The sequence below is a fragment of the Scyliorhinus torazame genome, chromosome 5, assembly GCF_047496885.1.
Source record: "Scyliorhinus torazame isolate Kashiwa2021f chromosome 5, sScyTor2.1, whole genome shotgun sequence".
NCBI classification, from domain to species: Eukaryota; Metazoa; Chordata; class Chondrichthyes; order Carcharhiniformes; family Scyliorhinidae; genus Scyliorhinus; species Scyliorhinus torazame.
The window spans coordinates 327,910,781-327,925,431 of NC_092711.1; the positions used below are offsets into that span (position 1 = coordinate 327,910,781).

Here is a 14,651-nt window from a genome sequence, read left to right on the forward strand (position 1 = left end):
CCTCACTATCCACACTGACCCTCCTCACTATCCAGAGTGACCCTCCTCACTATCCACACTGACCCTCCTCACTATCCACACTGACCCTCCTCACTAACCACACTGACCCTCCTCACTATCCACACTGACCCTCCTCACTATCCACACTGACACTCCTCACTATCCACCCTGACCCTCCTCACTATCCAGAGTGACCCTCCTCACTATCCACACTGACCCTCCTCACTATCCTCACTGATCCTCCTCACTATCCAGAGTGACCCTCCTCACTATCCAGACTGAACCTCCTCACTATCCAGAGTGACCCTCCTCACTATCAACACTGACCCTCCTCACTATCCACACTGACCCTCCTCACTATCCAGACTGACCCTCCTCACTATCCTCCCTGACCCTCCTCACTATCCACACTGACCCTCCTCACTATCCAGAGTGACCCTCCTCACTATCCAGACTTACCCTCCTCACTATCCAGAGTGACCTTCCTCACTATCCACACTGACCCTCCTCACTATCCACACTGACCCTCCTCACTATCCAGAGTGACCCTCCTCACTATCCAGAGTGACCCTCCACACTATCCAGAGTGACCCTCCTCACTATCCACACTAACCCTCCTCACTATCCAGAGTGAGCCTCCTCACTATCCACACTGACCCTCCTCACTATCCTCACTGACCCTCCTCACTATCCGCACTGACCCTCCTCATATTTACACTGACCCTCCTCACAATCCTCACTGACCCTCCTCACTATCCACACTGACCCTCCTCACTATCCACACTGACCCTCCTCACTATCCACACTGACCCTCCTCACTATCCAGAGTGACCCTCCTCACTATCCACACTGACCCTCCTCACTATCCACACTGACCCTCCTCACTATCCACACTGACCCTCCTCACTAACCACACTGACCCTCCTCACTATCCACACTGACCCTCCTCACTATCCACACTGACCCTCCTCACTATCCACACTGACCCTCCTCACTATCCAGAGTGACCCTCCTCACTATCCACACTGACCCTCCTCACTATCCACACTGACCCTCCTCACTATCCTCACTGATCCTGCTCACTATCCACACTGGCCCTCCTCACTATCCAGAGTGACCCTCCTCACTATCCACACTGACCCTTCTCACTATCCTCACCTACCCTCCTCACTATCCAGAGTGACCCTCCTCACTATCCACACTGACCCTCCTCACTATCCACACTGACCCTCCTCACTATCCACACTGACCCTCCTCACTATCCAGACTGACCCTCCTCACTATCCAGAGTGATCCTCCTGACTATCCACACTGACCCTCCTCACTATCCAGACTGACCCTCCTCACTATCCAGAGTGATCCTCCTCACTATCCACACTGACCCTCCTCACTATCCAGACTGACCCTCCTCACTATCCAGAGTGACCCTCCTCACTATCCACACTGACCCTCCTCACTATCCATATTGATCCTCCTCACTATCCAGACTGACGCTCCTCACTATCCAGAGTGACCCTCCTCACTATCCACACTGACCCTCCTCACTATCCACACTGACCCTCCTCACTAACCACACTGACCCTCCTCACTATCCACACTGACCCTCCTCACTATCCACACTGACCCTCCTCACTATCCACACTGACCCTCCTCACTATCCAGAGTGACCCTCCTCACTATCCACACTGACCCTCCTCACTATCCACACTGACCCTCCTCACTATCCTCACTGATCCTGCTCACTATCCACACTGGCCCTCCTCACTATCCAGAGTGACCCTCCTCACTATCCACACTGACCCTTCTCACTATCCTCACCTACCCTCCTCACTATCCAGAGTGACCCTCCTCACTATCCACACTGACCCTCCTCACTATCCACACTGACCCTCCTCACTATCCACACTGACCCTCCTCACTATCCAGACTGACCCTCCTCACTATCCAGAGTGATCCTCCTGACTATCCACACTGACCCTCCTCACTATCCAGACTGACCCTCCTCACTATCCAGAGTGATCCTCCTCACTATCCACACTGACCCTCCTCACTATCCAGACTGACCCTCCTCACTATCCAGAGTGACCCTCCTCACTATCCACACTGACCCTCCTCACTATCCATATTGATCCTCCTCACTATCCAGACTGACGCTCCTCACTATCCAGAGTGACCCTCCTCACTATCCAGAGTGATCCTCCTCACTATCCAGAGTGACCCTCCTCACTATCCTCACTGACCCTCCTCACTATCCAGCGTGACCCTCCTCACTATCCTCACTGACCCTCCTCACTATCCAGACTGACCCTCCTCACTATCCAGAGTGATCCTCCTCACTATCCACACTGACCCTCCTCACTATCCAGACTGACCCTCCTCACTATCCAGAGTGACCTTCCTCACTATCCACACTGACCCTCCTCACTATCCAGAGTGACCCTCCTCAATATCCAGAGTGACCCTCCTCACTATCCAGACTGAACCTCCTCACTATCCAGATTGACCCTCCTCACTATCCACACTGACGCTCCTCACTATCCAGAGTGACCCTCCTCACTATCCACACTGACGCTCCTCACTATCCAGAGAGACCCTCCTCACTATCCAGAGTGATCCTCCTCACTATCCTCACTGACCCTCCTCACTATCCACACTGACCCTCCTCACTATCCACACTGACCCTCCTCACTATCCTCACTGACCCTCCTCACTATCCACACTGACCCTCCTCACTATCCTCACTGACCTTCCTCACTATCCACACTGACCCTCCTCACTGTCCAGAGTGACCCTCCTCAATATCCAGAGTGACCCTCCTCACTATCCTCACTGACCCTCCTCACTATCCTCACTGACCCTCCTCACTATCCACACTGATCCTCCTCACTGTCCACACTGACCCTCCTCACTATCCTCACTGACCCTCCTCACTATCCACACTGAACCTCCTCACTATCCACACTGACCCTCCTCACTAGCCACACTGACCCTCCTCACTATCCAGAGTGACCCTCCTCACTATCCACACTGACCCTCCTCACTATCCTCACTGATCCTCCTCACTATCCAGAGTGACCCTCCTCACTATCCTCCCTGACCCTCCTCACTATCCACACTGACCCTCCTCACTATCCAGAGTGACCCTCCTCACTATCCAGACTGACCCTCCTCACTATCCAGAGTGACCCTCCTCACTATCCACACTGACCCTCCTCACTATCCACACTGACCCTCCTCACTATCCAGAGTGACCCTCCTCACTATCCAGAGTGACCCTCCTCACTATCCAGAGTGACCCTCCTCACTATCCACACTGACCCTCCTCACTATCCAGAGTGAGCCTACTCACTATCCACAATGACCCTCCTCACTATCCTCACTGACCCTCCTCACTATCCGCACTGACCCTCCTCATATTTACACTGACCCTCCTCACTATCCTCACTGACCCTCCTCACTATCCACACTGACCCTCCTCACTATCCACACTGACCCTCCTCACTATCCACACTGACCCTCCTCACTATCCAGAGTGACCCTCCTCACTATCCACACTGACCCTCCTCACTATCCACACTGACCCTCCTCACTATCCACACTGACCCTCCTCACTAACCACACTGACCCTCCTCACTATCCACACTGACCCTCCTCACTATCCACACTGACCCTCCTCACTATCCACACTGACCCTCCTCACTATCCAGAGTGACCCTCCTCACTATCCACACTGACCCTCCTCACTATCCTCACTGATCCTGCTCACTATCCACACTGACCCTCCTCACTATCCAGAGTGACCCTCCTCACTATCCACACTGACCCTCCTCACTATCCTCACTGACCCTCCTCACTATCCAGAGTGACCCTCCTCACTATCCACACTGACCCTCCTCACTATCCACACTGACCCTCCTCACTATCCTCACTGACCCTCCTCACTATCCAGACTGACCCTCCTCACTATCCAGAGTGATCCTCCTCACTATCCAGACTGACCCTCCTCACTATCCAGACTGACCCTCCTCACTATCCAGAGTGATCCTCCTCACTATCCACACTGACCCTCCTCACTATCCAGACTGACCCTCCTCACTATCCAGAGTGACCCTCCTCACTATCCACACTGACCCTCCTCTCTATCCATATTGATCCTCCTCACTATCCAGACTGACGCTCCTCACTATCCAGAGTGACCCTCCTCACTATCCAGAGTGATCCTCCTCACTATCCAGAGTGACCCTCCTCACTATCCTCACTGACCCTCCTCACTATCCAGCGTGACCCTCCTCACTATCCACACTGACCCTCCTCACTATCCAGACTGACCCTCCTCACTATCCAGAGTGATCCTCCTCACTATCCACACTGACCCTCCTCACTATCCAGACTGACCCTCCTCACTATCCAGAGTGACCTTCCTCACTATCCACACTGACCCTCCTCACTATCCAGAGTGACCCTCCTCAATATCCATAGTGACCCTCCTCACTATCCAGACTGACCCTCCTCACTATCCAGACTGACCCTCCTCACTATCCACACTGACGCTCCTCACTATCCAGAGTGACCCTCCTCACTATCCACACTGACGCTCCTCACTATCCAGAGTGACCCTCCTCACTATCCAGAGTGATCCTCCTCACTATCCTCACTGACCCTCCTCACTATCCACACTGACCCTCCTCACTATCCACACTGACCCTCCTCACTGACCCTCCTCACTATCCACACTGACCCTCCTCACTATCCTCACTGACCTTCCTCACTATCCACACTGACCCTCCTCACTGTCCAGAGTGACCCTCCTCAATATCCAGAGTGACCCTCCTCACTATCCTCACTGACCCTCCTCACTATCCTCTCTGACCCTCCTCACTATCCACACTGATCCTCCTCACTGTCCACACTGACCCTCCTCACTATCCACACTGACCCTCCTCACTATCCAGAGTGACCCTCCTCACTATCCACACTGACCCTCCTCACTATCCACACTGACCCTCCTCACTATCCACACTGACCTTCCTCACTATCCACACTGACCCTCCTCACTACCCACACTGCCCTCCTCTCTATCCTGACTGACCCTCCTCACTATCCACACTGACCCTCCTCACTATCCACACTGACCCTCCTCACTACCCTCACTGCCCTCCTCACTATCCTCACTGACCCTCCTCACTATCCTCTCTGACCCTCCTCACTATCCACACTGATCCTCCTCACTGTCCACACTGACCCTCCTCACTATCCACACTGACCCTCCTCACTATCCAGAGTGACCCTCCTCACTATCCACACTGACCCTCCTCACTATCCACACTGACCCTCCTCACTATCCACACTGACCTTCCTCACTATCCACACTGACCCTCCTCACTACCCACACTGCCCTCCTCTCTATCCTGACTGACCCTCCTCACTATCCACACTGACCCTCCTCACTATCCACACTGACCCTCCTCACTACCCTCACTGCCCTCCTCACTATCCTCACTGACCCTCCTCACTATCCACACTGACCCTCCTCACTATCCACACTGACCCTCCTCACTATCCACACTGACCCTCCTCACTATCCAGAGTGACCCTCCTCACTATCCACACTGACCCTCCTCACTATCCATATTGATCCTCCTCACTATCCAGACTGACGCTCCTCACTATCCAGAGTGACCCTCCTCACTATCCAGAGTGATCCTCCTCACTATCCAGAGTGACCCTCCTCACTATCCTCACTGACCCTCCTCACTATCCAGCGTGACCCTCCTCACTATCCTCACTGACCCTCCTCACTATCCAGACTGACCCTCCTCACTATCCAGAGTGATCCTCCTCACTATCCACACTGACCCTCCTCACTATCCAGACTGACCCTCCTCACTATCCAGAGTGAACTTCCTCACTATCCACACTGACCCTCCTCACTATCCAGAGTGACCCTCCTCAATATCCAGAGTGACCCTCCTCACTATCCAGACTGAACCTCCTCACTATCCAGATTGACCCTCCTCACTATCCACACTGACGCTCCTCACTATCCAGAGTGACCCTCCTCACTATCCACACTGACGCTCCTCACTATCCAGAGAGACCCTCCTCACTATCCAGAGTGATCCTCCTCACTATCCTCACTGACCCTCCTCACTATCCACACTGACCCTCCTCACTATCCACACTGACCCTCCTCACTATCCTCACTGACCCTCCTCACTATCCACACTGACCCTCCTCACTATCCTCACTGACCTTCCTCACTATCCACACTGACCCTCCTCACTGTCCAGAGTGACCCTCCTCAATATCCAGAGTGACCCTCCTCACTATCCTCACTGACCCTCCTCACTATCCTCACTGACCCTCCTCACTATCCACACTGATCCTCCTCACTGTCCACACTGACCCTCCTCACTATCCTCACAGACCCTCCTCACTATCCACACTGAACCTCCTCACTATCCACACTGACCCTCCTCACTAGCCACACTGACCCTCCTCACTATCCAGAGTGACCCTCCTCACTATCCACACTGACCCTCCTCACTATCCTCACTGATCCTCCTCACTATCCAGAGTGACCCTCCTCACTATCCTCCCTGACCCTCCTCACTATCCACACTGACCCTCCTCACTATCCAGAGTGACCCTCCTCACTATCCAGACTGACCCTCCTCACTATCCAGAGTGACCCTCCTCACTATCCACACTGACCCTCCTCACTATCCACACTGACCCTCCTCACTATCCAGAGTGAGCCTACTCACTATCCACACTGACCCTCCTCACTATCCTCACTGACCCTCCTCACTATCCGCACTGACCCTCCTCATATTTACACTGACCCTCCTCACTATCCTCACTGACCCTCCTCACTATCCACACTGACCCTCCTCACTATCCACACTGACCCTCCTCACTATCCACACTGACCCTCCTCACTATCCAGAGTGACCCTCCTCACTATCCACACTGACCCTCCTCACTATCCACACTGACCCTCCTCACTATCCACACTGACCCTCCTCACTAACCACACTGACCCTCCTCACTATCCACACTGACCCTCCTCACTATCCACACTGACCCTCCTCACTATCCACACTGACCCTCCTCACTATCCAGAGTGACCCTCCTCACTATCCACACTGACCCTCCTCACTATCCTCACTGATCCTGCTCACTATCCACACTGACCCTCCTCACTATCCAGAGTGACCCTCCTCACTATCCACACTGACCCTCCTCACTATCCACACTGACCCTCCTCACTATCCACACTGACCTTCCTCACTATCCACACTGACCCTCCTCACTACCCACACTGCCCTCCTCTCTATCCTGACTGACCCTCCTCACTATCCACACTGACCCTCCTCACTATCCACACTGACCCTCCTCACTACCCTCACTGCCCTCCTCACTATCCTCACTGACCCTCCTCACTATCCTCTCTGACCCTCCTCACTATCCACACTGATCCTCCTCACTGTCCACACTGACCCTCCTCACTATCCACACTGACCCTCCTCACTATCCAGAGTGACCCTCCTCACTATCCACACTGACCCTCCTCACTATCCACACTGACCCTCCTCACTATCCACACTGACCTTCCTCACTATCCACACTGACCCTCCTCACTACCCACACTGCCCTCCTCTCTATCCTGACTGACCCTCCTCACTATCCACACTGACCCTCCTCACTATCCACACTGACCCTCCTCACTACCCTCACTGCCCTCCTCACTATCCTCACTGACCCTCCTCACTATCCACACTGACCCTCCTCACTATCCACACTGACCCTCCTCACTATCCACACTGACCCTCCTCACTATCCAGAGTGACCCTCCTCACTATCCACACTGACCCTCCTCACTATCCATATTGATCCTCCTCACTATCCAGACTGACGCTCCTCACTATCCAGAGTGACCCTCCTCACTATCCAGAGTGATCCTCCTCACTATCCAGAGTGACCCTCCTCACTATCCTCACTGACCCTCCTCACTATCCAGCGTGACCCTCCTCACTATCCTCACTGACCCTCCTCACTATCCAGACTGACCCTCCTCACTATCCAGAGTGATCCTCCTCACTATCCACACTGACCCTCCTCACTATCCAGACTGACCCTCCTCACTATCCAGAGTGAACTTCCTCACTATCCACACTGACCCTCCTCACTATCCAGAGTGACCCTCCTCAATATCCAGAGTGACCCTCCTCACTATCCAGACTGAACCTCCTCACTATCCAGATTGACCCTCCTCACTATCCACACTGACGCTCCTCACTATCCAGAGTGACCCTCCTCACTATCCACACTGACGCTCCTCACTATCCAGAGAGACCCTCCTCACTATCCAGAGTGATCCTCCTCACTATCCTCACTGACCCTCCTCACTATCCACACTGACCCTCCTCACTATCCACACTGACCCTCCTCACTATCCTCACTGACCCTCCTCACTATCCACACTGACCCTCCTCACTATCCTCACTGACCTTCCTCACTATCCACACTGACCCTCCTCACTGTCCAGAGTGACCCTCCTCAATATCCAGAGTGACCCTCCTCACTATCCTCACTGACCCTCCTCACTATCCTCACTGACCCTCCTCACTATCCACACTGATCCTCCTCACTGTCCACACTGACCCTCCTCACTATCCTCACAGACCCTCCTCACTATCCACACTGAACCTCCTCACTATCCACACTGACCCTCCTCACTAGCCACACTGACCCTCCTCACTATCCAGAGTGACCCTCCTCACTATCCACACTGACCCTCCTCACTATCCTCACTGATCCTCCTCACTATCCAGAGTGACCCTCCTCACTATCCTCCCTGACCCTCCTCACTATCCACACTGACCCTCCTCACTATCCAGAGTGACCCTCCTCACTATCCAGACTGACCCTCCTCACTATCCAGAGTGACCCTCCTCACTATCCACACTGACCCTCCTCACTATCCACACTGACCCTCCTCACTATCCAGAGTGAGCCTACTCACTATCCACACTGACCCTCCTCACTATCCTCACTGACCCTCCTCACTATCCGCACTGACCCTCCTCATATTTACACTGACCCTCCTCACTATCCTCACTGACCCTCCTCACTATCCACACTGACCCTCCTCACTATCCACACTGACCCTCCTCACTATCCACACTGACCCTCCTCACTATCCAGAGTGACCCTCCTCACTATCCACACTGACCCTCCTCACTATCCACACTGACCCTCCTCACTATCCACACTGACCCTCCTCACTAACCACACTGACCCTCCTCACTATCCACACTGACCCTCCTCACTATCCACACTGACCCTCCTCACTATCCACACTGACCCTCCTCACTATCCAGAGTGACCCTCCTCACTATCCACACTGACCCTCCTCACTATCCTCACTGATCCTGCTCACTATCCACACTGACCCTCCTCACTATCCAGAGTGACCCTCCTCACTATCCACACTGACCCTCCTCACTATCCTCACTGACCCTCCTCACTATCCAGAGTGACCCTCCTCACTATCCACACTGACCCTCCTCACTATCCACACTGACCCTCCTCACTATCCTCACTGACCCTCCTCACTATCCAGACTGACCCTCCTCACTATCCAGAGTGATCCTCCTCACTATCCACACTGACCCTCCTCACTATCCAGACTGACCCTCCTCACTATCCAGAGTGATCCTCCTCACTATCCACACTGACCCTCCTCACTATCCAGACTGACCCTCCTCACTATCCAGAGTGACCCTCCTCACTATCCACACTGACCCTCCTCACTATCCATATTGATCCTCCTCACTATCCAGACTGACGCTCCTCACTATCCAGAGTGACCCTCCTCACTATCCAGAGTGATCCTCCTCACTATCCAGAGTGACCCTCCTCACTATCCTCACTGACCCTCCTCACTATCCAGCGTGACCCTCCTCACTATCCACACTGACCCTCCTCACTATCCAGACTGACCCTCCTCACTATCCAGAGTGATCCTCCTCACTATCCACACTGACCCTCCTCACTATCCAGACTGACCCTCCTCACTATCCAGAGTGACCTTCCTCACTATCCACACTGACCCTCCTCACTATCCAGAGTGACCCTCCTCAATATCCAGAGTGACCCTCCTCACTATCCAGACTGACCCTCCTCACTATCCAGACTGACCCTCCTCACTATCCACACTGACGCTCCTCACTATCCAGAGTGACCCTCCTCACTATCCACACTGACGCTCCTCACTATCCAGAGTGACCCTCCTCACTATCCAGAGTGATCCTCCTCACTATCCTCACTGACCCTCCTCACTATCCACACTGACCCTCCTCACTATCCACACTGACCCTCCTCACTGACCCTCCTCACTATCCACACTGACCCTCCTCACTATCCTCACTGACCTTCCTCACTATCCACACTGACCCTCCTCACTGTCCAGAGTGACCCTCCTCAATATCCAGAGTGACCCTCCTCACTATCCTCACTGACCCTCCTCACTATCCTCACTGACCCTCCTCACTATCCACACTGATCCTCCTCACTGTCCACACTGACCCTCCTCACTATCCACACTGACCCTCCTCACTATCCAGAGTGACCCTCCTCACTATCCACACTGACCCTCCTCACTATCCACACTGACCCTCCTCACTATCCACACTGACCTTCCTCACTATCCACACTGACCCTCCTCACTACCCACACTGCCCTCCTCACTATCCTGACTGACCCTCCTCACTATCCACACTGACCCTCCTCACTATCCACACTGACCCTCCTCACTACCCTCACTGCCCTCCTCACTATCCTCACTGACCCTCCTCACTATCCACACTGACCCTCCTCACTATCCACACTGACCCTCCTCACTATCCACACTGACCCTCCTCACTATCCACACTGACCCTCCTCAATATCCACACTGACCCATCTCACTATCCTCACTGACCCACCTCACTATCCACACTGACCGTCCTCACTATCCACACTGACCCTCCTCAATATCCACACTGACCCTCCTCACTATCCACACTGACCCTCCTCACTATCCACACTGACCCTCCTCACTACCCTCACTGCCCTCCTCACTATCCTCACTGACCCTCCTCACTATCCACACTGACCCTCCTCACTATCCACACTGACCCTACTCACTATCCACACTGACCTTCCTCACTATCCTCACTGACCCTCCTCACTATCCACACTGACCCTCCTCACTATCCTCACTGACCCTCCTCACTACCCTCACTGCCCTCCTCACTATCCTCACTGACCCTCCTCACTATCCACACTGACCCTCCTCACTATCCACACTGACCCTCCTCACTATCCACACTGACCCTCCTCACTATCCTCACTGACCCTCCTCACTATCCACACTGACCCTCCTCACTATCCACACTGACCCTCCTCACTACCCTCACTGCCCTCCTCACTATCCTCACTGACCCTCCTCACTATCCACACTGACCCTCCTCACTATCCTCACTGACCCTCCTCACTATCCACACTGACCCTCCTCACTACCAAGAGTGACCCTCCTCACTATCCTCACTGACCCTCCTCACTATCCTCACTGACCCTCCTCACTATCCTCACTGACCCTCCTCACTATCCACACTGATCCTCCTCACTGTCCACACTGACCCTCCTCACTATCCTCACTGACCCTCCTCACTATCCACACTGACCCTCCTCACTATCCACACTGTCCCTCCTCACTATCCACACTGACCCTCCTCACTATCCAGAGTGACCCTCCTCACTATCCACACTGACCCTCCTCACTATCCACACTGACCCTCCTCACTATCCACACTGACCCTCCTCACTACCCACACTGCCCTCCTCACTATCCTCACTGACCCTCCTCACTATCCACACTGACCCTCCTCACTATCATCACTGACCCTCCTCACTATCCTCACTGCCCTCCTCACTATCCTCACTGACCCTCCTCACTATCCACACTGACCCTCCTCACTATCCACACTGACCCTCCTCACTATCCACACTGACCCTCCTCACTATCCTCACTGACCCTCCTCACTATCCACACTGACCCTCCTCACTATCCACACTGACCCTCCTCACTACCCTCACTGCCCTCCTCACTATCCTCACTGACCCTCCTCACTATCCACACTGACCCTCCTCACTATCCTCACTGACCCTCCTCACTATCCACACTGACCCTCCTCACTACCAAGAGTGACCCTCCTCACTATCCTCACTGACCCTCCTCACTATCCTCACTGACCCTCCTCACTATCCTCACTGACCCTCCTCACTATCCACACTGATCCTCCTCACTGTCCACACTGACCCTCCTCACTATCCTCACTGACCCTCCTCACTATCCACACTGACCCTCCTCACTATCCACACTGTCCCTCCTCACTATCCACACTGACCCTCCTCACTATCCAGAGTGACCCTCCTCACTATCCACACTGACCCTCCTCACTATCCACACTGACCCTCCTCACTATCCACACTGACCCTCCTCACTACCCACACTGCCCTCCTCACTATCCAGCGTGATGCTGCTCACTCTCTAGGCCGTGGACAATATTAAAGAGCAGAATGAGTTATTGGGTATTTTGACCCCTCCCTCATTGATGAGAAGGTGCTGCTGAACTGCTTGTGGAATCGCTGCTCAGAGCCTTGCTGCAGACAGACTAACTGCCCCACACTGCTTCCTGGCTGGAGTCACACGGGAGCCAGGCTGAGGAAGGAATGATGCGATTTCATGTGTATTCAATTGCCCCTTAATCATTTTACCTCTCATGATTTTAAACTGTAGATTGTTCTGTTTCCTCGCCGCGTTTCTCTCATTGAGGTTTGAGTGTCGCTGACAATCTTCTTTCTGCAATCCCTCCAGATTCTGATTACAGCATCGATTACAGTTGGCCCTTTGATTCCGACACGGACAAGAATTTGGAGCAGCGGCACGTTGAGCGGAAGCAGCAGCTGCCACCTCATAACCTGTCCCAAAGACAATCTCCCGCTGGCGTCTCCGCAAACCCGCAGTGTACACACACCGTACACACACTGTACACACACTGAACCCGCAGTGTACACACACCGCACACACACTGTACACACACTGAACCCGCAGTGTACACACACCGCACACACACTGTACACACACTGAACCTGCAGTGTACACACACCGCACACACACTGTACACACACTGAACCCGCAGTGTACACACACTGTACACACACTGTACACACACTGAACCCGCCGTGTACACACACTGTACACACACTGAACCTGCAGTGTACACACACCGTACACACACTGAACCCGCAGTGTACACACACCGCACACACACTGTACACACACTGAACCTGCAGTGTACACACACCGTACACACACTGAACCCGCAGTGTACACACACCGCACACACACTGTACACACACTGAACCCGCAGTGTACACACACCGCACACACACTGTACACACACTGAACCTGCAGTGTACACACACCGTACACACACTGAACCCGCAGTGTACACACACCGCACACACACCGTACACACACTGAACCCGCAGTGTACACACACCGCACACACACTGTACACACACTGAACCTGCAGTGTACACACACCGTACACACACTGAACCCGCAGTGTACACACACCGCACACACACTGTACACACACTGAACCCGCAGTGTACACACACCGCACACACACTGTACACACACTGAACCTGCAGTGTACACACACCGTACACACACTGAACCCGCAGTGTACACACACCGCACACACACTGTACACACACTGAACCTGCAGTGTACACACACCGTACACACACTGAACCCGCAGTGTACACACACCGCACACACACTGTACACACACTGAACCCGCAGTGTACACACACCGCACACACACTGTACACACACTGAACCCGCAGTGTACACACACCGCACACACACTGTACACACACTGAACCTGCAGTGTACACACACCGTACACACGCTGTACACACACTGAACCCGCAGTGTACACACACTGTACACACACTGAACCCGCAGTGTACACACACTGAACACACTGTACACACACTGAACCTGCAGTGTACACACACCGTACACACACTGTACACACACTGAACCCGCAGTGTACACACACCGCACACACACTGTACACACACTGAACCTGCAGTGTACACACACCGTACACACACTGTACACACACTGAACCCGCAGTGTACACACACCGCACACACACTGTACACACACTGAACCCGCAGTGTACACACACCGCACACACACTGTACACACACTGAACCCGCCATGTACACACACTGTACACACACTGAACCCGCAGTGTACACACACCGCACACACACTGTACACACACTGAACCTGCAGTGTACACACACCGTACACACACTGAACCCGCAGTGTACACACACCGCACACACACTGTACACACACTGAACCTGCAGTGTACACACACCGTACACACACTGAACCCGCAGTGTACACACACCGCACACACACTGTACACACACTGAACCTGCAGTGTACACACACCGTACACACACTGAACCCGCAGTGTACACACACCGCACACACACTGTACACACACTGAACC

General features: G+C 53.8%; 1 protein-coding gene across 1 annotated transcript in view; it reads left to right on the top strand.

The window, feature by feature from the left end:
• Positions 1-14,019, top strand: part of adgrg4a (adhesion G protein-coupled receptor G4a) — a 721,014-nt gene extending 706,995 nt beyond the window's left edge. The window contains exon 15 of the mRNA XM_072501541.1: positions 12,926-14,019. Within this exon, the coding sequence (XP_072357642.1) occupies positions 12,926-13,110 (185 nt within the window). The 3' untranslated portion in view covers positions 13,111-14,019. The remainder of the gene's footprint in view (positions 1-12,925) is intronic.
• Positions 14,020-14,651: the final 632 nt, after the last annotated feature.